At 48.7% G+C, this 27983-nt stretch overlaps 3 protein-coding genes across 10 annotated transcripts; 2 read left to right on the top strand and 1 right to left on the bottom strand.

The window, feature by feature from the left end:
• Positions 1 to 1339: 1339 nt before the first annotated feature.
• On the bottom strand, positions 1340 to 15226 carry tec (tec protein tyrosine kinase). Of its 3 annotated transcripts, XM_046380088.1 has the most exons (20): positions 15077 to 15225; positions 14822 to 14989; positions 14464 to 14530; positions 10620 to 10823; positions 10193 to 10297; positions 9544 to 9625; positions 8285 to 8413; positions 7389 to 7441; positions 6924 to 7135; positions 6617 to 6682; positions 6296 to 6350; positions 5965 to 6047; positions 5612 to 5745; positions 5361 to 5435; positions 5066 to 5237; positions 4437 to 4653; positions 4009 to 4073; positions 3804 to 3922; positions 3283 to 3440; positions 1340 to 1756 (listed from the first exon to the last, which is right to left on the bottom strand). In XM_046380088.1, exons 1-20 carry the CDS (start codon positions 15088 to 15090, stop codon positions 1679 to 1681), a joined length of 2256 nt encoding a protein of 751 aa, XP_046236044.1. In that variant the 5' UTR covers positions 15091 to 15225; the 3' UTR covers positions 1340 to 1678. The 3 variants fall into 3 exon arrangements, with proteins under 3 accessions (XP_046236044.1, XP_046236045.1, XP_046236046.1); XM_046380089.1 differs by lacking the exon at positions 3283 to 3440 and having other exon boundaries at positions 15077 to 15226; XM_046380090.1 differs by lacking the exons at positions 14464 to 14530; positions 14822 to 14989; positions 15077 to 15225 and adding an exon at positions 12736 to 12895.
• A 200-nt stretch (positions 15227 to 15426) lies between these two features.
• txk (TXK tyrosine kinase) lies at positions 15427 to 22069 on the top strand. The gene is made up of 17 exons (XM_046380132.1): positions 15427 to 15705; positions 15932 to 16102; positions 17726 to 17774; positions 18030 to 18111; positions 18195 to 18326; positions 18409 to 18473; positions 19074 to 19133; positions 19268 to 19322; positions 19654 to 19733; positions 19822 to 19946; positions 20033 to 20107; positions 20276 to 20447; positions 20590 to 20806; positions 20916 to 20980; positions 21184 to 21302; positions 21506 to 21663; positions 21879 to 22069. Exons 2-17 carry the CDS (start codon positions 16090 to 16092, stop codon positions 21948 to 21950), a joined length of 1539 nt encoding a protein of 512 aa, XP_046236088.1. The 5' UTR covers positions 15427 to 15705; positions 15932 to 16089; the 3' UTR covers positions 21951 to 22069.
• A 369-nt stretch (positions 22070 to 22438) lies between these two features.
• Positions 22439 to 27966, top strand: LOC124054275 (cyclin-dependent kinase-like 5). Of its 6 annotated transcripts, XM_046380056.1 has the most exons (12): positions 22459 to 22604; positions 22739 to 22755; positions 22895 to 23080; positions 23500 to 23694; positions 23805 to 23989; positions 24084 to 24196; positions 24295 to 24434; positions 24699 to 24787; positions 24927 to 26939; positions 27127 to 27214; positions 27287 to 27440; positions 27771 to 27966. In XM_046380056.1, the coding sequence occupies exons 3-12, from the start codon at positions 22913 to 22915 to the stop codon at positions 27848 to 27850; spliced, it is 3225 nt and encodes a 1074-aa protein (XP_046236012.1). In that variant the 5' UTR covers positions 22459 to 22604; positions 22739 to 22755; positions 22895 to 22912; the 3' UTR covers positions 27851 to 27966. The 6 variants fall into 6 exon arrangements, with proteins under 6 accessions (XP_046236016.1, XP_046236015.1, XP_046236010.1 ...); XM_046380059.1 differs by lacking the exon at positions 22739 to 22755 and having other exon boundaries at positions 22444 to 22604; positions 22895 to 23041; XM_046380054.1 differs by lacking the exon at positions 22739 to 22755 and having other exon boundaries at positions 22445 to 22604.
• The last annotated feature ends 17 nt before the right edge of the window (positions 27967 to 27983 follow it).

Below are 27983 nucleotides of genomic sequence, written 5' to 3'. Positions count from 1 at the left end.
CTGGGGGAATGGTGTTGGTCATGGAGAAGGTGGAGTTTCTGTTGTGATGGGGTTTTTTTTATGTTTAGTAGTAAAAGTAAGATAATGTTATACTTTTCCTTTGTACTTGATGTGATTAGTATGTAGCCTTAGTTGTTGTAGTGTTATAGTGACCAAGCAATGACCTGGTGAAAGTGCTGTTAAAGCCCCATTGTAAATAACTTCCCGGGTATAAAAAAGATGGCAGGATGAGATGTGGATTGCAACAGTGGATTACACCCAGTCCTAATTTCCTGAAATGGGCCACTGCCTTTTATTGTACACAGACTGTTTTGCTTCCATGTGTAGAGGAGTGTAAAAATGAGATGAAGTGCTCAGTCAGTGCGGCACACTTATGAGCAGTTTGCTGTAGTCTGGTTCTGTGTATATATGTCTAGAAATTAAACACTGTGGTGCATGTTGCCCTTGTAGTGTTGTTGTTATTTTTTGAAATCAGTATAGTCACACAAGAAACTGCTGTAGCTAAGTGGGTTGGGGGGGGGCAGAAGTGTGGAGGTAAGTGTGTGTGTTAAGTGTGTGGTAAGTGTGTTTTTGTGTAAGCGGTGTCTGTGGTGTGGTGGTAGTAGATTTTGTGTGTGTGTGATTGGTCTGGTGAGAGTGAAGCTGGTGTAAGTTGACAGAGTAAGTGTGAACTGTGTGGAGAAGTGTTGGTGTCATTGAAGTGGGAGAATGTGTTAGTGAATGAAGTTTGTGGTGTCATGAGGTCAGCGGTAGCATGCAGAGCCATGTCTGAGTGTGAGTAAAGTGTGGTGTGGTTCAAGTGTAGGGGTTGTTAGAGTTCACTAATGCCAGGAAAGGTGTTGTGAGTGTGGCTGAATGAGTGTGTGTTTTGGGAGTCAGTGGTGTCCTGTTCACATGTTGTGCCTGAAAGTGCAGTGACAAGGATGGTGTTTGTAGTGCTGTGGTGAGGTGTGTGTGATGTGTTGTAGTACTGAACAGTAGTTGTATGTGTGAGAAGAAGTCATGGGGAAGGTGTGTGCAAAGGTGTGAGTGGCAAGTGTGCAGCAGTGTGTCAGGTGAAATGGTGAAGGAAAATGTGCTGGATTGGAGTGTGTGAGTAGCAGTGTTAGTGGCCAGGCTTAGTGGAGTCAGTGTGATGTGCAAGTGGTGGAAGGTGTTAAGTTTTAGTCAGAGTGTATTGTGGGCCAAAGAAGGGGTGTTGTTATGGGGAATGATTGTGTGGGTTGAGGTTTGTGGCCAAGAGTGTGTGGACAGAGCAAAGTGTGTGTGGAGGTTTGTAATGTGATGGTGTGTAGTGGGAGTGCATGTGAGCATACAAAGACAGGTGGAGGCAAGGCAGTTGTGGAGGTTGCAGTGGTTTTATTGGTTACATACAGGAGTAGTAGAAAATTTCTGGACAGCAGATAGTGGTAGTCATGGTGAGGCATTTGTGTGAAGCAGTGGTGTGTGTCCCACTGTTTAGTACGCAGTGTTGGTGGCTTCGTGTCCCGTTTGGGGTGATTGTGTCGTCTGTGAGCTGGGATGCGGGAGTGTTGGCAGTGGCTGTGCCTGTGGGGGGGGTGGTGGGAAGGAAGGTCCAAGTTGGGTAAGTGGTGGATGAGGTGTGTGCTGTCAGCGTGCCTGTGTGTGGAGGCATTAAGTGTAAGATAGTTGTGAGGTGTCAGCTTTAATCCTAACCCTAGGTGGTGCTGTCTCCCTCCAGGGCATTGGAGATGTGCTGACACAGGTCAGAGAAGGATGGTCTCTCCTCAGGTTTCTGTGAAGCATAGGAAGAGTATGAGACAGGGTGTGAATGAACTGCCAGCCCCCGGCGCGCCGGCCGTGCGCGTGTGGCCGTGGCCCCCGCGGGCCCGGACGCCGGCGTGTCCTGGGGGGGCCGAGTAGGGTGTCTCCGAACCGGGCTCCTTACGCAGTCGCTGACCAGTAGAGTAGAAACAGCACAACATACTGCGTAAGGAGCCCGGTTCGGAGACACCCTACTCGGCCCCCCCAGGACACGCCGGCGTCCGGGCCCGCGGGGGCCACGGCCACACGCGCACGGCCGGCGCGCCGGGGGCTGGCAGTCCTCATTGCACAAACACAAGTAACATTGCTCAAACCCCCACTACTATCCTCTAGGGTTAGGGTTACAGTTACAATTAGGGGTAGGGGTTACACAGCTAGGGGTAGGGTTGTGGACATAGGGGTAGGGGTACACTTAGGGGTAGGGTTGTGGACATAGGGGTAGGGGTACACTTAGGGGTAGGGTTGTGGACATAGGGGTAGGGGTACACTTAGGGGTAGGGTTGTGGACATAGGGGTAGGGGTACACTTAGGGGTAGGGTTGTGGACATAGGGGTAGGGGTACACTTAGGGGTAGGGTTGTGGACATAGGGGTAGGGGTACACTTAGGGGTAGGGTTGTGGACATAGGGGTAGGGGTACACTTAGGGGTAGGGTTGTGGACATAGGGGTAGGGGTACACTTAGGGGTAGGGTTGTGGACATAGGGGTAGGGGTACACTTAGGGGTAGGGTTGTGGACATAGGGGTAGGGGTACACTTAGGGGTAGGGTTGTGGACATAGGGGTAGGGGTACACTTAGGGGTAGGGTTGTGGACATAGGGGTAGGGGTACACTTAGGGGTAGGGTTGTGGACATAGGGGTAGGGGTACACTTAGGGGTAGGGTTGTGGACATAGGGGTAGGGGTACACTTAGGGGTAGGGTTGTGGACATAGGGGTAGGGGTACACTTAGGGGTAGGGTTGTGGACATAGGGGTAGGGGTACACTTAGGGGTAGGGTTGTGGACATAGGGGTAGGGGTACACTTAGGGGTAGGGTTGTGGACATAGGGGTAGGGGTACACTTAGGGGTAGGGTTGTGGACATAGGGGTAGGGGTACACTTAGGGGTAGGGTTGTGGACATAGGGGTAGGGGTACACTTAGGGGTAGGGTTGTGGACATAGGGGTAGGGGTACACTTAGGGGTAGGGTTGTGGACATAGGGGTAGGGGTACACTTAGGGGTAGGGTTGTGGACATAGGGGTAGGGGTACACTTAGGGGTAGGGTTGTGGACATAGGGGTAGGGGTACACTTAGGGGTAGGGTTGTGGACATAGGGGTAGGGGTACACTTAGGGGTAGGGTTGTGGACATAGGGGTAGGGGTACACTTAGGGGTAGGGTTGTGGACATAGGGGTAGGGGTACACTTAGGGGTAGGGTTACAGATCTACACTTACTCACAATCTCACACAAAAACAAAGAACACACAACACACACACACATATCATCTTCACCAGCTCTCACCTCATGCCAACATAGCAGCATAATGTCAAACAGGTCAGGAGGACACATTTTGGGCCTGTACAGTCGCTGGCCCTGGGTGACCAACCTAACCACCTCGTGATTCGCATTCTGCTCAAAAGGCATTCGGCCCTCTGTGAACACCTCCCACATCAGCACACCTGCAAACTCACACACAACTCACATGAGCTGCAAACTCACAACTACAAAGCCATACATACAAAACCTGTCACACAAAACACAATATCAATCTCTGCACAAATAAATCAATTAACCAATTAACCAATTACCAGCTACAACTCCACAGCCTTCCACTCCCACACCATGAACAACAACAACAACAGCAGCACACCAGGGGGAGACAACGGGATGGAAGGGAGGAGAGGGGGGAGGAGCAGCAGCCACAACATTCTCACCACAACAACAACAACACACTCCTTGTGCACAGTCACACCTGCAACATGAGCATCACTTCAACCCCCCCCCCCCCCAATCCCATTCTTTCCTGCCTCCACTACTCCTACCATAGGACCACACATCTGACTTGCTGCTGTATTTGCAGAAGTTGAAAACTTCAGGGGCCGACCACTTCACTGGAAACTTTGCACCCGAAGAACTGGTGTACTGGTCATCCAACACGTACCTACAAAGCACACATCCATAGGTTAGCTCCACTGGGAACACTCAGCCCACCTGCACAGCCCCCTAACATCAAGATCACAGTCTCACCTGGCCATGCCAAAGTCTGACACCTTCACCACCAGGGAGTCGCTCACCAAACAGTTCCTGGCAGCCTGCAAAACACAACACAAACAGTAAATAAGCACCCCCCCCCACACAATCCTGCAACTCACTCACATTCTTTCTCTCTCTCACACACACACACACACACAGTCTGGCTGTCCTACTAGCATTTCAGCTTCAGTGTCAGCACCTCAGTTTCTCCATTGACCAGCAGTCTCGCTGCCTTTTCTGATCCACCCCCCCCCCCCAATGACCACACTTTGCTGGAAAACCACAGAAGTGACACTCCCCATACTGATTTCAACACTGACTTACCTTCTCACAGCTTTACAAACTCACACACAAGGCAACACAACACATCAGCGCCTACTGCGGCAATGCACGGCCACTCTGGCTGACCTGCACAAGCTTACCAGGTCTCTGTGGATGAAGCCATTGGCCTCCAAGTGCTCCATGCCCTCGCATACGTCCAGGCAGATGCTCAGCAGACAACCCAGGCTGAAGCTGCCACGCCGCTGCCTGAGAAAATTCAACAGGCAGCCATGCTCCATGAACTCCGTCACAATGTAGATGGGCTTGTGTTGGCTGCACACTCCATACAGCTGAACCAGCTTAGGGTGGGACAGTTTCCTGGAGGACACACATATCACACACAAACACTGTAGTTTGGCCAACTTCCAAACATGTCAAAGTCACACGTCCACATCTATGCTTTCTGCTTAAGCTATGTTTACTACAGTCAGCCCTCTCAAACAGAACGTTCTCACACCACACAACACAAACCTCACCTTTCAAAGTACACTCAGTGACCCAAAGTGCTCACAGGCACATACAAACACTCACAAAGGCAACAAGTCTTCCTGTCCATCCCCACTTACTTCACCGCTGCACTTTGGAAACCATGACATTGTATTCCTCACACATTCCAGCAGAGGGCAGCACATAACTTGCCACCAACACATCCTCCAGGATATCTCATACTGCTGCCTTCATTCTCGTGTTCTCCTTCACCTCACTCACTTCACCCCCCCCTCAGACTTACATCATGACCTTGGCCTCCTCGATGAAGTCCTCCTCGTACATGGCTCCCTCTCTGATGGCCTTGATGGCCACTTTATGCTGAGCCCTCCACTTGCCCAGCCTCACCTGGCCATACTGCCCGCTGCCCAGCTCCTTCATGAAGGTCAGCTCGCTGGGGTTGATCTCCCACTTCTCTGCGGGGAGGGAGGAACACAAACACACAAACACACGAACACACACACACACACAAGACAAAGGTGAGGACAGACAACATAAAGAGACGGACTGCCACTCAGCTGACCTGTCACAGGACTCACCGTAGCTGAAGCCAGCAGTGGAAGGAGCAGACTTGTCCAGTTTCCCTACAGGATACCTCAACCTGGCCACAAGACCTGAGATGAGGACAGCAGAATAAACAACACGTTGCGGCACATGCACTTACAGAACATACATAAGCGTGTTTCCACACTCGCATGACAAGCTTCACCAGGCTGCCCTCCACATTACTTTCACTGCTTACTGCTGGAGCTGCCTGCTCACCACCCATTCAGTGTCACGTGTTGCTCACCTGCCGCGTTGTGCTTGTGGTACTCGATCAGTTCGGGGATGGTACCAAACTGGTGTTTCTCGGCCAGGTAAAACTGTCTGGGCACCGTTTGGCTTTCCTTGATGTGATAATGTTTGATGGCAGCGCCTCCATCCCTACAAGCACACAACAACTAAATATTAGCTGAGGTCTGCAGAGTCCCTCTTTCAGCTTTGTTGACCTACAACTTCTCACATGTACCCTTTCACAACATTCAAGGTCCAAAAAGCCAGGAGACATTTCCCTAACTCACTGAAACTACAACACGCAAACATAACAATCATCAACAGTAAAGCAACTGGGATTTGCAGTTTGGGAGAGAACAGCGTCAGTACCCTGCGGCAGACTTGGCATACAGAGACACAGTGTAGGTTCCTGCAGTGCTGGAATCTCTGACTATGAAGGCTCCTTCTTTGTCCTGCAGGGGGCGACACACACACAAACAGCAGTTTGTTCCCGTGTCAGTAACAGAAACTTTGCAATAACACACACAGTCACTAATTCATAAACACTGGGAAAGAGGAGGAGGAGGAAGAGGAGGAGGAGGAGGAGGAGGAGGAGGAGGAGGAGGAGGGGTGTGTTCGCTGACAACTGCAGGGACTTATGCCACAAACAACACTTAGAAAGTACAGAGAAGCACAGTAGAGAGAGGGGACCACAGCTCACCTCCTTCCTCAGCAGCTCCTCTGCCTTGTTCCTGTTGACATGTTTACTGTACCAGCTACAACCAACACATAAACAGACCAATCACCATCACATATTAAAGGCTCTGTTAAGATCTCTGTTCATTTTACACACACTTTCTCCCCACACATGACACCAAGGACATCCCTCGGAGGACATGCTCAGGACAGTCCTCACATACAGAGGGTGTACTTGTGCTCTGTACAACATACAGCAGATGTAACGTGTACTCTGACACATCGGCCGCTTCATAAACTGTGGATTAATGTGGATCGTCTGCAGCGACATGATGGACACACTCACACAAACTGCGCCATGTTTCCAGACTTCTTCTCTGTCACATAGTTACTTGGAATGTAGCCTTCCTCGCTGTGAGACACAGACAACACACAAGGACACACCACGTCAACACACACACACACAAAACAAGTTCTGCTGCAGCTCACATGCTTACAGGACTGGTGTTGCCAACTAACAACAACAGCTTAACGTCAGTCTTTCAACAGGCCCTGTGGACTTCCTCTCCAATACAGTTTGGGACGACCTACAGTCCCTAAATGTCACACTGGCATCCCTCAGGATTAATGTACCTCACTGAAGCCACACTCACCCATACTTGTTGCGCGCCTTGTACCAGTTGACGTCGCTCTTCTCCAGGATGACGTACTCGCCTCCTTTGACCAGACTCAGGTCATGCGGCTCGGTGCCAGGGAAGTCGTACAGCGCCACCACCACCACCTCCTCCTCCTCCTCCTCCTCATCGTCGTCCTCGTCCACATCCTCATCCTCATCACTGGGGAGAGGAGGAGGAGGGGGTCGCCGCTGGATGAGGAGGAAGAGGGACAACATACATTAATCACTCGTGTGTGTGTGTGTGTGTGTGTGTGTGTGTGTGTGTGTGTTACTCCCACTGCAGGGATTCACCTTTCAAATGTTGAATCCAAGCTTTGTAAAACATTACATTTGAGGATGAATACCTGGTTTACCTCTGGGTTCAGGTTAACATTAGGGTTCTATAGAGAACTGATGAAAGTCTATGTAGAGTGTGTGTGTGTGTGTGTGTGTGTGTGGTTACCCTCTCGTTTCTTGGCTCCCTACCAGGAATTGGGGGTAAAGGTTTTCTGGAAACTACAAAAGAGGAACAGAAACAGTTTCATCTTTAGCTACCATCTGGGCTGTGAGGTCACGGTGACCTCTGACCTCTGATTTGACCGTCATGTTGTTGCATTACTCCTGGAGATCCTGGAGATGTACAACTGCACCTTATTGTCCCGTCACAGCCATCACTGACTGACACAGGTTTAGATTTAACACCACCGCTGTCATTTCCTGTTTCTCTGTCACACTTGGTGAATCGAGCACATCTCGTACCACAGAGCAAAAAATATCCTGGTCGCAATACCAACTACCATCTATTTTTACATACAAAACCTTCACTGTGAAAACATCAAGCTCCTGCCTTTGTGTGTTTCAGTACCACAACTTACATTGCTGCTGATGATTTTGCCCAATACCTCAACTACTTCAACATATGAACTGGTTTGATGGACTTCACTTGAGCAGTTCCATTTCTGCTTTTTCTTCACTTCACTTTCATTTTTAGGCTATATATAATTACCGTACTATCTATAGTTCAGACTACAGTGACTTCAGCAAGGTGCTGCAGAATTTCGAAACTTTAAAGCCTTCATAAACGTGGAGCCACTGAATGCAATTCAACTGGAGCCAAATGACTAAAAGTACTTTGATTTACATAACAACACTACTTCATGTGTTTAGAAAGTGTCTGTGAAGCTCCAGAGGCTAAGCTATGAGCTCAAACAGGTGCTTTACACTTCATATTTAAGGATATCTTCACATCAAACATGTCACTTACAAAACGTTCACCTTCCACTTTACTGTAGTACTTCTGACAGCGCCACTCAGTATTACTGCACAGTGGAATAACTCTGAACAGGTCCCATTTCTTACTGTCTCCAAACGGGTTGTACTCCTCGCAGCCCGGAGCCAGTTTCTCCACCTGGCGACAGCAGAGCCACGCGCCTTCCTGCCAGAACTGAGGGTGAAACTTGGCCAGGACCACAGCGTTGCCTTTGATCTCTGCACACAGAAATGACAGTCTGGAGTCATCGCTTCGTTAGACTTTGTGAGAGCCGGAGACGGTTTCAACAACCCCCTCTCCTGAGACTCCAGGAAACAAAAGCTTTAGTGAATGACACATTGAACGCACACAACGCGACAACAACACATTCATTACTCAGTGAGGCGATTTCATGTCACATCTGGAAACTTGTCAGAACACACTCTTATGGCCACTTGGGGCCTGCAGAAACGAGCCGCCAACACAACAGTCAGGCTTCAGAAACCTGTTAGCAAGCAGTCATGTGTTCCCTTGCAGGGTAAATCATGAAGCAGCTGCAGCTACCACGAGTTCAGGAAGTCACGCTCCTGCCTGACAATCCCACACGTGTGTCCCGCGGCAGTTAACGCTCGTTAAACAGTGAAGGAAAATTAAAGTTTACCAAATAAATGCAGCAGATGACTTCAGCCAAGGTGTCGGTCGTGCGACGCCTCCCGGGGCTTCTGGCTTCGCGGACAGGAAGTCCAACAATGACTAACTGAGCTACGCTACAGGCTGCAACCTCACTTTGACCCTGTGCTTGCTCACACTTTGCTAATTGGAAGCTTGAGTAAGATGCCACACCGGGACCACTGGATCACTTTGACACCGAAGACAACAAAACCCTGAGCATTCTCTGTTTTTGGATTATTTCCACTTACGTCAGCGATTTCACATCCTCGGGAAGTCGGGTTGACTCCGACATGAGCATCGCGGTTGCGTGCCATAACAGCGGTTGCGTGTCTGCTGCGTGTCTAACAACAGGTCAAACAGTGACCAGCCTGCACCTGTCCCTGTCCTCTGTCACCGCGTCCTCTCAGCATCTCTCACATTAAAACGACACGTGAGAAGACAACACGGTGATGACCCTGACCTCCTCTCACCTGTCTGAACGCCACCTCCCAGGTGGAAATTCACATCCACAAAGTCTCAGTAAGATTGATGGAAACAGCGGGGGCCGCTCAGCTCTGACCCGTGTGTGAAAACCAGTTTCAGAAATGTGGTTTGAGGTGTGAAAACATCTTTGCACCAGTTTGAAGTGTGATGTGACTCCTCCACATGCTCACCTGCTGCTCGTGTTCAGTGGAAAAAACACAGAAAAGCTACTGACCTTCTTTGAGGCTCTGGACCCACAGGCTTCGGCTGCTGTGGCTCGGAGCGAAGACGTAGAGCGTGTTGGTGTCGTACACCACCTGGACACAAACGGACGGTGGTTAGAACACGTGTCACCGCTTCACATTCAGACTACATGTCCCATCATTCCCCTCCTGCCTCTCTGTTTGTAGGTCGATTACAAGCTAAGCTAAGCTGAGCTTCAAAGTGCATTCATGAGTCACAAATAAATCCCAACGCAGAGTCCGCTCGCTCAGGAAGGTTTCGGGCGACATTTCATCAGCTGATGAAGGCTGTGACATGCGGCTGAAAGCTCCCGTGTGGCCGTCTGGATCCCGTGATAACACTGACTTGTGGAAAGGGTCAAAAACCAGACTGCCATCATACATGTAGCGACTGACAGAGAGCTTCATCAATCATGTGGTGCAGCCACAACCACTGTTCACTTTCATTTCCTTCACCAGTTAAGCTCATCCACACTGAAGGTTTGTTACCAACCTGCGTCGACTTTCTCACCTCTTTTTGGGGATGAACACACACAAAAAGAAACAGACTTCGTAGGTTGACATAAACCTGCGCTGCGCTCCGAGGAAAGGCCCAGAGCGGCGCCACGTGACAGAGGAGCGGCGCTTGTTGAGCGTTCCTACCTGAAAGGGGTACTTGTTCTGGCAGGGGATGACTCCTCCTCCGTTCTTCACGATCTCCACACATCGGATGCGGCTCAGCTCGATGGAGCCTCTTCTGAACTTCTTCTGTTGACGGAGACGACACGTCAGCGGCAGTTTGGGGTTTCCTCGTGGTGCTTTTCTAAATGTGAATCAACTGCACAAACTACAGCCTGACTTTGTGTTGGATCGTATCTCATTGTGTCCTGCACATGAAGGTGAACTCATCTGCAGCTTAAACAGAAACTGTCACTTCCTTCACTGGCGTATTTGATCAGCTTATGACTGCGATTCTTATCGCCAAACTGAACATCTTATGACAACTCAGTGTAACCTAAACACAACACGCCAACTCTAATTCCACTTAACGTTTGTCTTTCTCCGTTACAAAGAACGAAATGGGACTGACCTCAGCTCTTCCGTCGTAGTACGTCAGCCTGCTCTTGGTGAGGACAAACAGTCGCTCCTTGTAGTTCAGCGGTGATGTCCTCTTCTTCTGCTGCGAACGCTTGATGAGCGTCTCCTCCAGTAGCAGCTCAGCACTCATCCTGGCCCCGCCCACAGCCTCAAGCCATTGGTGGACGCCGTCAGAACCCAGCGGGCTGGAGCTGACCTGAGGAGGAGAAGAACACACGCCGTTCAGCATCTTTCAGCACGTCGCTTTGGTTGTCTGGTCCGCACCTTCAGTGCTTTGGTTCGCTCGCTGCTATGAGCTGCAGAACTGAACACAACAACAAGGCCACTGAAAAGTTAGCCCAAACAACTTTACGAGCTGCTCGTCCTCTGCTGCCACCAACAGGCCAAAACCATCAGTTCACTTCAAGTTTAAGAGAAAACCAACAACGGGAAGACAGAAAACATGACGACTCCGACTGATTCCACAGCTTCTGTCAAAGAAGGAACGGACTTCATCACGAACTTCAACATAATCAGCACATTGATCGATAATGGAAATAATCGCAAGTGGCAGCCCAGAAATCAAAGTGTGGCCTCACTGAGCAGAGAGTGTGGTTTCAAAGAAGAAGAAGAAGAAGAATTAAGTGTGTGTCAGCAGGCGGTCGCACACAGGAAGTCGTTTCCACACAGATGCTGACAAAATAAAACTTGAACAGAGATAAGAGGGACTACGCGTCTCCTCTGAAGGAAACTCGCTGTGAGGTTTTAGGTTTGGTCCTCGTGTCCTGCTGTGCCCTGAAGGAGGACCGACACTCACTTAACTCCACCTGAGCGATCGCTTTTAATTTCATTTCCACGGCCTTTCTGTTGATTTTTATCTTCACTTAAATCTCTTTGCTTGCAGGCTGTACTGACTGCACTGCAGGCAGGTGAAGGCAGCACGCCAGACTGAAAAAGTTGACTTACCATCAAAGGCTTAACTTGCTGCTTTCCACACGATCATAACCACCCGAGTGAGGTGCAGTAACACAATATTTATTTACTCTCCCAGCCAAAACTAATCACTCAATGATCAATTAGTCTTCCTAATGATAATCAGCCAGGATCCTGGAACAGCAAATTATTTCAGAAGAGGACAAAATCACTCAGTGCTTTCTCCGTTTTCTTTTCGACATGACACGGAGCTGTGCTAATTACATGACCCGAGAGGAAGCAGATCAGGAAATATGTGCTCGCAGAGTGAGCCCACGAGCCCACCAATCCGATCACATGTTCCACCGCGTTCACGTTTCAGCCGTCGCTCCCTAACTGACCCTCAGGCCTGCCGATACACGACAAGGAAGACCACCGCGTCGAGGCCGTGACCGTTTTCTCATGCAGTCTGCCCGTAAACATCAGCACGGACAATCAAACGCACCACGCTGGATTTCATTATGATGCATTCAGAAACACAAACTAATCCTGCTTACTTTTATTCTAAGTGTCCAGGAAGTCACATACGGTGGGGGGGTTTCCTTTTTTATCTTACTTTAACACGTTCTGGAAGCCTGTACTGTAGCTTTTCACCTAAATGAAATAATAATCAATACATTTATCACCTTAATGACCTACAAAAACATTAATAAACCAGAAAAATGGCGACGCATTACAATGAGCGCAGCTTCCCCTATCAGTCAGCAGTATTACAGTCCAGTGATTTAAAAGAAATGAACCTGAACTGGGACGACCTGCACGTACTTTGACTTCTGATGCTGTAAGTGCTGACTGCTCTTACACGCTGTCACTGCAGTCTGGAATGTAGAACTTCTACTCACACTACTACAATGTAGTACTACGACCCTGACTGCAGTGAAATATCACAGTACTTCTTCCAAACGCACAGATTTATTGGCGTTTTAGCGCGTCCGACAGAAGGTCGAGGCAGCAGACGGAAGCGACGAGCAAACGTGCGCGCCCTGCACACCTGCTCACAGGTGGATCCGCGTCACACCAGCATGAGTGGCGGTACAACAACACGTCTACACACCTCAACACGACCGTGGGCTTCACGTCGCCTCGTTCCGGGTCATGCGAAGAGTGAAAAACGACATTAGTAAACGTAAGTATTAGTGAGTGAGCGCGTCGCTTACCTTCACTCCGCATTTTCCACTTTATTTAGTCATCAGCGCGCGATCGACTCCCATGTCGCTGTGAGTCTGAGGAGCAGGACTCAGGAAATGAAGCGAAGGAGGCGGACACACTGAAACCCACTCACACACAGCTTCCTGGTATACAGCTCTACCCGCAGAGTGTGTGTGTGCGTGTGTGTGTGTGTCAGAGGAAGAGGTCAGTGGTGTATGAGATCATTTGACTAGCATAACGAGTCACACGGCACAGTGGAAAAATATCGACGATCTGCTGCAGCGTGAACGCGTTGCGTGCGTGCGTGTGCGTGCGTGCGTGTGTGTGTGTGTGTGTGTGCGTGTGTGTGTGTGGTCTGCCGAGCTGACTGTCAAACGCAAACGCAGCTCAGATCACAAACAGCGCGACCTACAAGACATCAGACTCACTCCAAACGTCCTACTTTGTTTTTTCGAAGGGGACACGCCCTCAGAGCCCACGGAGACACGTCTTGTAGACGTTTGGCCGTTACCTGAGCACGAGGACGTTTGTGAGGGCAGGTTCGGGTTCAGGTTCAGCTCGATACTGACCCGTGATATGACACCAAAACAGGACTGAAGCTCGTAAAATATTTTAAACCGCCTTAAACTTCGTCTACGACCACTTTCTAACAAAAACCACACGTTCTACCATCACTTCTTCAGTGCCAGCCAGCGGCGGGTTTCACTTCTTTATTTTACTTTTTTCTAATCTGACTCTTGAAATTCCCCGTGGCCACGCTTCACCGCTTTCAAGGCCCCACTGTGTCTATAATTATTATTATTATTATCATCGTTATTGTTGTTATTGTTAGAAGCAGCAGCAGTTCCATCACAAAGTAAAATCAGCAAGAACCAACCGCTGAAATCAAAACCTGACCGTGATGCGTTCAGGGACGCTCCAACATCTGAGATTTCAACCGAGCGTGGATGCGGATAGGAAAAGAGCACTGGTCGAAATCGCTGAAAGCAGGATTTCCATCAGTCTTGAACGCCGCACCCACAGACCAGTCAAGCGGTCCGTCTGCTGTCCGCTGGCTGCAACCGAACTCATACTCTGCTCCCTCACGTGATTTCACGCACCTGAACCGTCACCCGCACACCTTAACAGGTAATACAGCAGGTGTAGCCAAGCCTTTGGACCTCTGGTTTTTAACAGCTCACTGACATGTCGTGATTTCACAACATTTTTCCCTTATATTAATATTTGTTCCTGTTTTTGACACTCTCTCTCTCTCTCTCTCTCTCTCACACACACACACACACACACGCGCAGTCCTAACAGCGCAGACTTCAGGTCACAGTCGGACTGTCCCTCAAACTGAACCCCTGATGCTGCCATGAAACGGGAAGGAGACCGCGCAGAGCGTCCTCTACAGACGGCCCCGCACCACAGACCTCCGGCCAGCGCCCTCCACCTGTCCGTACTGCGCACCCACACCTTTATCTTTGGGAAACAACGTGTGATGTCATTACGGCCGAACCTAACAAACATTTTCATTAGCGATTAAACTGCGATTAACCGTGAAAAAAGCTCATCACAATCTCACACTTGGCCCAAAGCGACGCCTTCAACCGGCTTCTTTTGTCCAACCAACAGCCCAAACCCAAACACTCGACCAAAGCAGCAAATCCTCACGTGTCAGGAGCAGCAAATGTTGTTGCAAAATGACCAAAACGATCACTCGATTGTCAAAACAGTTGCAGGTGAGGTCTTACCTGTGGATGGAGTCCATGCTGGCTGCGGGCAGCTGCGGCGGGTCTGCAGGTCAGTTTGCTCCGCGGTCTGGAAGAGGAAAACCAACGATCAGCAGCTGTACCTTAAACCATGTCACCACCAAGTCCAGCAGACGCAATACGGGATGCGGAGTGACCGACGTGAGCTGAAATCTGCGTGCCTCCGCCGCCTCTGACGTCCACCGAAGCTAAACAACGAGCCCAGGCTGACCCCGTTAAAACGCTGTCACATTAGCGTCTCCGCTCACCTGTGCGCAGCTTGTGTTTACGTTAGCATCCCTCTGCTGCGTTCACTGGACAGCTGACAGTCTGACCCAGACACAACACCAAACGGACTTACCTCAGACAGACATCGGGTCGAGAGGTTTGGGGGTCCGGTTCTGGTGGTCTGGGGCTCTCTCCTTTAGCACGTGCAGGCTCCTCGCCCCCCTTTCTCCAAGTCCTTGTTTTGATCCCGTCATGTCGCGAAGCCGCCAACTCATCCGACTGCTTCTCCGCGTCTCTCCCGCTTCGAAAAATGGCAAAAATCAGCTTCTATCATCCCAAGCAAAGCGCAGACAGACAGACAAACAAACAAACAAACAAACTTGCTAACCACGTCAACGCCATACAAACAACTTTAGCCAAACTGACGGCTAACTTTCACACTTCCGCCTCCTTCTTCTTCGCCGTCTTCTTCGGCTGTTATTCCCTCAAGTTGTAATACTGCCCCCACCTGGCTTGAATTAATCCCATTGCTTTAATTACCCACACGCTCTCTTCTTCTTCCTCCTCCTCCTCCTCCTCCTTCTTTCAAGATCCAAACCCCTTTTATGTTTATATTCTTCAGCAGCTCAGTTAATCACGTGACTATAAATGACAAGAACTTCATCTCCTCCTGACTCCTGATAGGCACAGCAGGAAAAGGAATCATTTGATTCATTTGCATTTTCTTTGGTGGACTTTCAGCAAATCCACCTAATTAAAGTTTGTACTGGATTTGGACTGCCTGCTCACCGGCTGCTAGCCGGGCTGCTAACTCTTGCAGTCTCATTTTACCCACATTAAATAAGACTTTTGCATGGTGACTTTTGCACCGTCTGTGTGTGTGTGTGTGTGTGTGTGTTTTCTTCCTGCAGTTATTCACAAAGAGAGACGGATGCTTTGTGGTTTCGTTCACGTCATCCCCTCACTTCCTCTCCGTCTCTTTGCCTTCATCTCCTTCCCTCAGTGAAGACGCTGTAGGTATGAACGATCAAATGTTTTCAGGTCAGACTTTATCAGCGTGGCTGAAGGCCACAAAGACACACGTGGAGTAACATCAGTCTTCGTCTTCATCTCACCCCCCCTCGTCTTCCTCTTCACACCATTGTCCTCTGCTCTTCACCTCTCTCCTTCGCCTCCTCTGCTTCCTCCGCCCACCTTCCTCTCTCTTTCTCTTCATCTCTCTCTCTCTTTCTCTCTCTGTCAGTCACCTATTGAATCAAGGTTTCTCAACCTGTTGCATCATATCGACCCTGCAGATACGACCGATCGCAGAAGAATCGTCGCCGACCTGAAAGAGAGATCGAAGACGAGGAGGAGGAGGAGGAGGGAGGAAGAGAAGAGAGGACGTAGAGACAGTCGATCATGATTCACTCAAGTAAGTACCTGCGCCTGCTCCACAGTATCTGCACACTAAACTCTCAGCGGTGTCTAACAGAAGAGGATTTAACAAAGCAAACTAAACCTAAAGACAAATGGACGACATGTCCAGCTCAGCCAGGGTGTGAAAAGCAGGAATAAACGAAGAACAAACACGCAGAGTGAAGATAACAGCACGTCATGTGTGGCGAGATGAACGAGAAGCTGCAGGGAACAGCAGTCACGTCACGTCTTAAACGTCTGCCATCAAACGCTTCACTCAGAAACATTTTCTGTAGTTTGTTCGCCTCTAAAACCAATAAGAGATTCAAAATCGAGGCGACAAAGCAGCAACACGTTCGTGCTTCTGTCTGCTCCTTTGAAACCACTGAAGATGTGGCAGCAGAGACTGAAGGCTCGAGGACGACGGAGACGCCTGCCCGCCAACGTCTCACCTCTGATCTGCTGAGCACACAAACAGGCAGGAGATGAAGTGAAGTTTCACTTCCATCTCTCGCTGGCACAAACACACAGTTCAGCTTCTGATTACCGAATGAAACGTCTTCGTGCAAGTCGATTTGTGTAGAAAACAGGTTGGACAGCTCAGAAGACACTGCGTCGTGTGCTGTCGGCTTTACATGACAGTTAAAACTCCAGAAAACACAAGCGTGAAGTAGCATGAAACACAAATACTCAAGTAAAGTAAAAGTACGTTCAGATTGGAAATAATCTCCTTTATTTCACTTCCTGACGATCTCGTGGACTTGGTGGCGACTCTCTGTATGTCAGTGTGATGCACATGCTGCGTTATCGAGTTGGTCTTCATGTACCCAAAACCCCAAATCTTAAGTTTTCGGTCCCAGTGAAGAGGAAAGAACGTGTCTGTTACAGAAACACCACAGCAAGTGTATTGATGGGATGTCGGTTCACCACAAACCACCGGCTGATTGTTCCTCACGGCTCCGGGACGCCAACAGGCCCAACGCTGCTTTTATTTTGGCAGCCACCTTTAAATCACCTGACAGTCGGCGCTTTGTGGACATGCGTGTTGGGTTCAGCCTCGCTGTCAAACTCAAACGCACACGAACAGAAACAGGAAGACATGCTGCACCACACACACACACACACACACACACACACACACACATATAAGGCCTATGGTGAGAAAATGAGCCAGCTGTAGGTTCACTTGTCCACAGAAACACACTTACAGACAGAGTGTGTTTGTTCTGCAGAAAAGGAAACTACACTTCCTGAGAAAGACCTCCTACTCAAAACCACCGAGACAGAGAGTTCAACTAAAACGAAACCGAGAAACAATAAGAGACCACGACGGGCAGGAAAGCAGCCCATTAGGCTGAACCCAGTCAGGTTAACAGTCTGTCAGAGTGTGTGTGTGTGTGTGTGTGTGTGAGAACACAGATGGACCGACAAACAGAAGATCCACGAGGCCTCTCGTCTGTGCCGGATTACTGACACCACATTATCCAGATGTTTGTCACTAACATGTTTCACCAGCTGCACAACACAGCTGTGAAGAGAATCACTAAGAGCTGAGTGTGTGCGTCCAGTGTCCCCGCTGAGTGTGTTCGTGTGCACTGAGGCGTGTCTTCATCCAGCTCTTCTCCGTCTCCTCCTGCAGATCACTCCTCCCACTCGGTCTTCTGCTGCTGCTGTGCCGTACAGACCAGGTGAGCTCCGAGGGCTCTGACACACACACACACATTCCTGTTAAATTCACTCACTCTGACTTCTTAGTTTGGACTATCAATATCTATGGACGAGTTTGGAAAACGGTCTGTAGTGAATTCAGGAAAACTGTGGTGTGGCCGCGTCATTACATCATTACACGTCACGCGTGTTGGGCAGGATGTGTGAAAACAAAAATGTACGTGCCGATCAAACGTACTGATCGATCGATTGATTGACTGACTAATTGTCTTCAGGGAGTTCAGCACCCGCATGGAGCTGGAGGGAAGCACCTCCCTGTGTTTCCAGAGCCGACGATACCCAGGACACGCCTGTCGGGTAGGACAGAGCATGTGTGTGTGTTTGTGTGTGTGTGTGTGTGTGTGTGTGTCACTCTCTCTCTCTCTCTCTCTCTCTCTCAGGTCGACAGGTCGAGGAGGAAGCTCCCCCTACCACCTCCCAACAACCAGGACCCTGAAGGCGACGGGTTGACAACCGTCGTCGCCATGTATGACTTCACCGCCAAGGAGGACACTGACCTCACACTCAAACAGGTACACACACACACACACACGCACACACACTCGCGCAGAGCGAGAGGTCGATGTGTGACGACGTGGTGTGTTGTGTCCACAGGGAGAAGAGTACATCATCCTCCACAGGCAGGACCAGCTGTGGTGGAGGGCGCAGGACAAACACGGGTACAAGAACACACCAACACACAACACAAACACTTCCTGTTTCCACACGTACGCAGCGGCCATGGCGGTCAACGTGTGTGTACTTCCCTTTGTTCTCACTGAAGTTTTCAGGTGTTGCGTACAGACGTTCCCTTCACTGTGGATTGTTTTAACTTTTCCTCTGGCGCCACCAGCAGGTCAGAGTTGTCACTGGTCAGATGAAGCAGCTCAACATTTAAAAGATGGACAAAACTTTGTACCCACATTACAAACTTAACTCATATCTTCTGCTTTCCTTTTAGTTTCCTTTCTTTACTTTATGACCTGATGTTCCCATCAGCCTCAGCTGCACTCTGAGTGCTAACAGCGTTGATAAGATTACCTGTGACATGTAATTGATTACACTTTAGATTGCTGGTCACCCTGCGAGCATGCTGACATTAGCATTCGTTTCAAAGCATTGAAGTTGTCCCAGTAATATTTCCACAAACCACCAGGAAGTACTGACTTTGTGTTTGTCTTTGGCAGTGCTAGCACATTAGCACCTGGTCGACAGGTTGTAAAATGGCCGCCGTCAGACCTTCGGTTAGCTCATGTTGTCTCCCTGCTTGTCTCCGTCAGGAATAAAGGCTTCATCCCCAGCAACTACGTGACAGAGAAAAACAGGATTGAAGCAAACTCGTGAGTCTCGTTTCACATCTTTTCATCTTTGTGGAAAACTGAAGCATCAGACTGTGCTAACATTAGCATTAGAGAAGCTATCAGCTGTACAGGAAGCAGTCAGACCAGTAACTGACTTCTTCTCCTCCCTGAAGGTGGTACTGCAAGAACATCACCAGGACAGAAGCAGAGCAGCTGCTGAGACAGGAGGTACCCACCTGTCTGTCTACCTGTCTGTCTACCCGTCTATTTCTCTATGTGTCTGTTTAAGCGCTTCTTCTTCTTCTTCTTCTTCTGAATCAATCAGTCAGTCAACAGAAAATAATCAGCCTGATGTTCCAGCTCCTCAAATGTTTTGATTTGCTGCTTTTTCTTTGTCTCATGTCACAATAAGATGAAAATCTTCTGTCTTTGGACTGTAAGTCAGACAAAACAAGCAATAGAAAAAACATCGCCTATCGGACTATGGACACTGTAGACTATATAGTGTCTACTGTAAGTGTCTCTGGGATGTTCCTGAATCTTTCTTCTGGTCTTCCAGGACAAAGAAGGCGGCTTCGTGGTGCGAGAGTCCAGTCAGAAGGGAGTCTACACCGTCTCCGTCTACACCAAAATGTTAAGGTAGCAGCACACACGCCACAGACTCCCACGTGTGATGAATCCTGAGCCGCAAAGCGAGCTTCTCACTCTGCTGTCTGTGCTGTTGCAGTTCTAACGGGGACATTCGGCACTACCAGATCAAGATCAGCGACACGGGGCAGTTCTTCCTGGCCGAGAAACACACCTTCGGGTCCATACCTGATGTCATACACTACCACGAACACAACGCAGCAGGTACACTCCCCCACGCTCTCCGTGTGCTCGAGACTACAGCGCTGTCTGTCAGGACTCATGTGTTACAGTTTGGTACGTGTGTGTAGGTCTGGTGACCAGGTTGCGGTACGCAGTGGGGCCAATGGGAAGGTGTGTTCCTGCCACGTCGGGATTCAGCTCAGGTGAATCAATGAACACGCACAAACACACGCTTAAAGCTGCTCTGCCGTTTCACATTAATGTGAATTATGGAGATAAACTGTTTAAACGCCAACCTCCTGAACTTCAACACGCATCGTAGCATCGCGCCGCAAAACCGATTCGAGACCTAACTCTTCTTCGTCCTGCAGAGAAGTGGGAGATCAACCCCAGCGAGCTGACCTTCATGAAGGAGCTGGGCAGCGGGCAGTTCGGCCTGGTGAAGCTCGGCAAGTGGCGGGCTGAGCAGAAAGTGGCCATCAAGGTCATCAGAGAGGGAGCCATGTACGAGGAGGACTTCATCGAGGAGGCCAAGGTCATGATGTAAGTCTGAGTGGGGGGTGAAGGGATGAAGAGAGGGTTCGAGGACCGGGACAAGACAAAACGGAGAGCAGAGAAAGAGTTTTGGCACCTTCCTTGTTGTCAGCAGGAGCAAGTGAAACCGTCTGCTTGTCGTCTCTCCCAGGAGGCTGTGCCACCCTAAGCTGGTGCAGCTGTACGGCGTCTGCTTGCAGCAGCGCCCCCTGCTGATCGTGGCCGAGTTCATGGAGAACGGCTGCCTGCTGAACTTCCTCCGGCAGAAGGGCGGGTCCCTGAAGGAGGCGTGGCTTCTGTCCATGTGCCAGGATGTCTGTGAGGGGATGGAGTACCTGGAGTCTCACTGTTTCATCCACAGAGACCTGGTGAGTCACTGTTTCTGGGTTTTATCATGACGTGTAAACCAAGAGGGTTTTCATACAGCTTTATTAGTTTCTGATGTCTGAGACGTCTGGGTATTTTTCTCCCGTCCAGGCTGCCAGGAACTGTCTGGTTAATGAGTACAACGTGGTGAAGGTCAGCGACTTCGGAATGACCAGGTACACGCCGCATCGCCTCAAGCTTCAATCCAAAGTTTGATGTTGGTGATCTATGACTCATACGGCTGCTATCGACCTTCTCAAATAAATTTGAATAAAAACACTTCCTGAAATGTCAGACTGCTCCTTTAATGAAAGTAAACAGTGTGTTGTGTCTCAGCTCTGGCACTTCTGTTCTCCTGACTCCAAGTTCGTGTTTGCAGGTACGTTCTGGACAACCAGTACACCAGTTCTAGTGGGGCAAAGTTCCCCGTGAAGTGGTCTCCTCCTGAAGTTCTCCACTACAGCAAATACAGCAGCAAGTCCGACGTCTGGTCCTTTGGTGAGGAACCACAGGCCGCTTCACCAACATGGGAGCTTATTCCGGAGAAACACAGGCACACACACGATTACACACACGATGTTTGTCAATTTACAACACAATTTTGCATTCAGTGTAAAACATCATGTAGGAGTCGTAGTAAAAGCAGTCGTGTTTGGAATTTGGTTTAACCATAGTTAAGAAGTGTGTGTGTGTGCACGCAGGTGTGGTGATGTGGGAGATCTACTCGGAGGGTCGGACTCCGTTTGAAAACTGCACCAACTTGGATGTGGTTAATGACATCACCAGAGGAGTCCGGCTGTACCGACCGCACCGCGCCTCGCAGGCGCTCTACGCCATCATGTACCGCTGCTGGCACGAGGTACCTGAACCATCCATCCATCCATCCATCCAGTGTTTTTGCTTTAGTGATAAAGTATCAGGGATGAAACAGAAACAAAACCTACCTGAGCCTTTTGTTAACCACTGCGCCTTCCTCCTCCTCCTCCTGTTCCTCACCTTCACTTCAAACCCGTCTGTTCTTCTTCTTCTTCTTCTTCTTCCTCTCCTCCGTCTCCTTCGGTGGTGTTCCTGCAGAGGCCTCAGGGTCGGCCGTGTTTCTCAGAGCTGCTGGAGGACATCAGAAAACTGGCAGAAAGTCCGGATTAACACACACACACACACACACATCTCATGTTGTTGATTTTCAAAATGTTTTTCGCTGTCGTCATGATTGTACACAGACTGTATGTTTACACTGTAAATAAATATTTTTTCATTAAAACCTTTTCACAGCTTGTTCTGTTCCTGACGCTTTGATGATGTGATTCACACTGAATAATTTGAATTCAAAGACTGTGTGCTTGTCACTTTGTGTCTTTGTCTTTTAGCTACAATAATAGACTGTTATTTTATAGAGTTACAGCACTGATCCTTTTTCCAGGAAAAGGTGAGTACTTTTACTGCGCAACCTCATTAAAAAAACACGTAGAAAAAGATAAACATTAAGGGAAAAAAGTTTAGTACACGAATTTAGTCTAGAAATGCGAATAAAATTTGAATAAAAGTGGCGAGATATTTAAAAGCCTTTACATCGTTCAGTCTGAATTACGAGTCACGTTTGCTGACGTGCTGACGTAACGCTGACGTTCCAGCGCCGCCCGCAGCGTGGCGGGGAGCGTCACTATGGCAACGTGTCGGGTGACAGCGGGTAACGGCTCGTAAACACACGTACGCGCACACGCACGAAACGTTCCTGCCGCCGCTTCACACGTCGGTAACGGAAACTCACCGAGTTAAGCGATGAAGGAATTTAATCACAAGGTTGGTGTGTTGGCCTGTCGCGTTTGTGTGTGTTTGTGTTTAAAGTTTACTGACGCAGCAGCTTGTTTTTGTCTTTCTGTCATTTTTAACACAAATAAGTACAATCTTTTCATCTCCTGTAACTGCCATCTTAGAGCCTCCAATTATTTGAGCGAGTGTTTGATTTCTTTGGTTTGCTCGTCCATATCTTCATGCTTTTTATCTCTTTGTATAAATGTAAAGTTGTAACATGTTAAAAGTCTGTCTGTATGTTTCTTTCTAACACGTTTTGTTTGTATTGATGCTGACAGCAGTAGCAGACCTTTCTGATGGAGCATTACGAGTCTCTGGGTCTGGTCGGGGAGGGCAGCTACGGCACCGTGCTCAAGTGCCGTCACCGGGACTCGGGCCGCCTCGTCGCCATCAAGAAGTTCATGGACTCGGACGATGACAAGACGGTGAAGAAGATCGCCCTGAGGGAGATCAAGCTGCTGAGGGTAACCTGTCAGTCAGTCCGACGGCCAGGCGAGCATTGAGCGGGAACCTGAGCGAAGTGAAACAAACAAACCCCAAAGAGCTCGGAGTCTCTCAGTTACTTCAAGATTATCAGTTGAGAGCCAAAACATGAGCTGCAGCCTGACTTAACTGCTGCAGCCTCAGTCTTTAACATGTCCGTATCTTGAAACGGCGCAGAAAAAAGCAGATCGCTGTGCTCATATCAACATTGTTTCTGCACGTCTTTCGCCGTCCTTAGAAAGGAAGCCCAGATCTTCAGCAGGCTCCATCACAAGTGCTCACGCCAGCTTTAACGTCATGTTAGACTTTGTCCCGTTTTTACCTGGTAGCCTGAGTAACCACGACCAGCTTCAAACCCTCAAACGCTCATTTCTCTGCTTTTATCTTTCTAACCGTTTAGCAACTGCGTCATGACAACCTGGTGAACCTTCTGGATGTGTTTAAGCGTCGGCGCCGCTGGTATCTGGTGTTTGAGTTTGTGGAGCGAACGCTTCTGGATGATTTGGAGCAAAACCCAACTGGACTGGACCTGAGCACCAGCCGGCTGTACCTGTACCAGGTGCTGAGGGCCGCAGCCTTCTGCCACCGGCACCACGTGAGGACGTGTGTGTGTGTGTGTGTGTGTGTGTGTGTGTGTGTCAGCCACAGGAGGAACCACAACATGTTCTGTGTTATTTTGTTTTTGATCCGCTCTTCTCTTCCAAGATCATCCACCGTGACATCAAACCAGAGAACATACTCATCTCTCAGGGGGGCGTGGTTAAGCTGTGCGACTTTGGCTTTGCCCGGACCATGAAGTCGCCCACAGAGGAGGGGGTCTACACAGACTACGTGGCCACTCGCTGGTACCGAGCCCCTGAACTGCTGGTGGGCAACACCAAGTACGGCAAGTAAGTGTTAGCGTGTACCCCACCTGAGGTGTAAATGTGGTGTGTAAATTGCTGGTAAAAATGTTAATAGGTGTGTGTGTGTGTGTGTGTGCAGAGCGGTAGATGTGTGGGCTGTTGGCTGTCTGTTAATGGAGATGTTCACAGGTCAGCCTTTGTTTCCCGGAGAATCCGACCTCGATCAAATTTACCTCATCGTCAGGTGCTTCGGTAAGCACTCATACAGTAACATTTGTCAGATGGAAATACGCAGAATCTCCTCGTTTAACTCTCTCCACGCAATTTGTTCTTCTTTTCTTCGATGACAGGAAACCTAACAGCTCATCACCAGGAGTTGTTCTACAGGAATCCGGCCTTTTCTGGTGTCAGGTTGCCTGAATGTTTTGTCACAGTCCCACTGGAGCAGCGCTTCCCCACAGTCACAGCCACCGCCATGGACCTGGCACAGGTATGGTTAGTTTATTGACTTAAACTTCACAATACAGATACCTCAGATAAATTGACATGATCAACTGTGCAGACTTGAAAAATACAGTTGGCATTAGGTTTTTCCAGCTTGTCTTAACAAAGAGCAGCCTCAGTGGATCAGCTCTTAAGTTCTCACTTGATGTCACTTCTATCTTTATACATTTCTATTTCCATTTGGACTGAATTATTCACTTTCCTAAATCGGACATAACGGAATCAGTAACCTGCGTGTTGTCTCGATCAGTGTTGTCTCCAGATGGATCCAGAGAGACGAGCTCAGTGTTCAGAACTGTTAGAGCATCCTCTGTTCACACAGGATTCTTTTCACACCAGGTATCTTTTTAGTTTAACAGGAAGTTTTACACTTTCTCTGTTGTATGTATGTAAGCTTTATTTTTACAAATATATTCCAGAACTTATTTTATCTAAGAATTTGACTTGCTGCATCTACATATCTAATTTATCTAAACAGGATTTTGGATGAGCTGGATGCTAAGATCCAAAAAGACCAAAGACAAAACTCTACTCTTCCGAAAATATTCAAAACCTCAAGACCAGAAAAGGATGAAGAAGATGTCAAGAACCAAAGAGTCAAAGACAAGAAACAATCTGAAGACATGGATGAGAGAGTCAACAAGGAAAAAGAGAAGAGAGACAAACAGGGCGAAGGAGAAAAGATACCAAAAACAAAAGGCAAGAAGCCTTCAAAGCAACCTAAAACCCTCTGGAATACCACAGAACCTTTGACGTCCAGCAAACAATTCAAAATGTCAGGCGCCAAGATTACCGATAATGCAGCAAAAACGACTGTGGCCATGAGAAATAAACCAGGAAAAACTGTTGGTGTGGAACTGAGAAAGGAACCAGAGATTTCTAATTCTGATTCACTGGACGCTTGCAAGACTGCGAAAGACAGAGATCCTACTGGTTTGCGTTCTAGTTGCTCAGATGACACTGAGTCAAGTGTGACTGAGAAAACTCAGATAGAGATGTGGAGATCTTCTAAATCAGAGCCAAGTCAAGACTTTGGGACGAGCGGGAACAACTCAAACTCAACAGTGCCCAAATTGTGTAAAAGCTCAACCACTGACCATCCAAACGGAAATTCATCTCCAAAAGCTTCTTTGAACTCAACCATTGATCCCGCACACAGCAAGTTAACACAGAAAATTTGCATTACTGAATACCCTGAAGATGCTGCAAGAGCCGTGACATCTGAGACACTGAACATTGACCAAGAAGAAACAAGCTCGATACTGAAAGTGTCTCAACCGTCCATCAATGACCACACTGAGGTCACCACTCCAACTATCCCTTCTTTTGCCAAGCTGTGCCAGACAACTACTATGTCAGAGCCTCCAACCGATCATTCAGACATGGGAACGGAGCAAAAAAAGACCTCTGAACGCCCCAAAGTCTTACCCCTAAACCTCAAGCCCTATAAGACTACCTCAATCTCTGGCTCAAAAATCACCAAGAACACCATGTCAAAGACTCTTACCTCAGATCAGTCCTCTACAGTTTTTAAAAAGGCCATTCCTGCCCACAGCACCAAAACATTACTTAAAGGAACCCTCCAAACTGGTTCATCAAAACCCACAAGTGACGCCACATGTGTGCCCAACAAACTTTGTGTGGGTCTCTCAACAGATAGAGAACTCACAGAAGCATGTCTTGCAACCAAAAGTGCAACCAAAAGTGAGCAGGACAGTTGTAACCACACGGAGGTAACCAACGCCTCAGATGGACATTTCAAAGGGAATCCTGAACCTTCTGATCCCTGCAGCATCCATCTGCAGACCGCTTCCAAGTCCAAGATCAACACAGAATCCCAAAGGACCTCAACCTCCGTAACTAGTGAAACCCCAAATACCAACATGTCAGTCGGGATCACGATCCCAAAAACTCTGAAAGCCTCAGTTAAAGAGAACAGAGAGGACTTAGTGCTTTCTGTGTCCATCAGTGCAACAAGCACATCTTTAGTTGATCATACATCTTCAGTTTCTAGAAGCTCAAGCACTGAACAACAGAGCAACCACAGTGAAGCTGAACCAGTTATGAAATCCTTGAAACCATCCCACTGCAAATCTTTGACGGGAGAACCTAAAACAAAGCTCAGGTCTTCCAGCATTGACGACAAATCCGCCTCAACGAGTCAGAAAAACAGATTTTCGACAGAGGCACGGAAAAAAAGAGGCAACCCGGAAAGAAATAACAGAACCAGTGGATCCACAACCGCAGATTTGACTTCATTCACCTCTACAGACCACAGCATGGACACTGCAGACATTAATGAGTTTGATTTCAGTTCACCCCATTCTTCTCCACCTCCTCCACCTCCTCCCCCCTCCTCCACTCCTCTGCTCCTCCTTCCAACTTCCACATCCCATGTCCCCTTTTTCTCCGCGGTCAGTACCAACAGCCCAGTTCCCAGCGATCCCCTTACCCTGGGAGCAGGTTTTCATCCTGGGACCCACAGCCTCAGGTAAGTCCTCACAGTGCAGTTTTGGGCAGTAATACTACAATAATTGCGTATTAATAGTTTCAATATTCAGGAACAAACCAGAGCAGCATAAGGACACTGTAAAGTTTTAGACGCTTAACTGCAGCTCTTCATCCAATGATGTGTAATTCAACACATGCTAACACGCATTTCTGGGTGTGTATCACAGGTGTGCAGACAAGCCAAGGCATCACGATGGGATTCGACTGGCCCAACGGAATCTGTCCAATCACATCACAGGATCCCTCGCTGCACAGGTAACATAGTGCGCGTGTGTGTTCCACTTGTTTCCAGCGGGATCGTAAAGGTAACACCCTCTTTGCTTTCAGCTGTCAGAGAAGAGTCTGACACGTGAGTGCTCCTTCCTGTCTGATTGCTGTAACCATGGCAACAGCGATGGCGTCACAGCGGCCAAAAAGAAGCCGGAAATCCATTTGCCAGTTCTAAGAGGCCCGGTGCTGCTGGAGCTCAGAGGACGAGAAGGTCCACACACACACACACACACACACACACACTTGTGGGCCAACCAACAGCCAGTCTTGTCATGATTACCTGTACCATCCCATCTGAATGAACAACACTTTAAAATCTCCAACTTCATCTTACGACCTGCGCATCAAAGAAACTTTTTTAAACTATCAGTTGCAACATAAGAAGGATCACGTAACCCGTCACAAGTGCACAACTCATACATCGTTATGGATCTTTTGGCGAGTAGAAGGATGTAACTGTTTGTGGGTCTCACTAGAGATTCACTTGTACTTCATTGTTCCTGTTGGAGTAATTGAAGTGATTCCTCTGATGTGTTCACAGGTAAACAGACTAAAGGCGCTTCCAGGGAAGGGAGGAAAGACAAACAGCAGCACAGACACAGCAGGACTGACTCACACTAAACATAATAAAAACCTCCTCCGGACACGGACTCGTTTACTTCATTGTGGTCACTTTTGCACAGGTGTGCTTTTGACACGGCACAAGTCTGAACTGAGTGTCGTCAGAATAACAGAACAAAAACAATGCATAGAT

Source organism: Scatophagus argus, chromosome 23, assembly GCF_020382885.2.
Source record: "Scatophagus argus isolate fScaArg1 chromosome 23, fScaArg1.pri, whole genome shotgun sequence".
Lineage (NCBI taxonomy): Eukaryota > Metazoa > Chordata > Actinopteri > Scatophagidae > Scatophagus > Scatophagus argus.
Note: the sequence above shows the minus strand (reverse complement) of the source record. Positions and strands in the feature narration are given on the sequence as shown.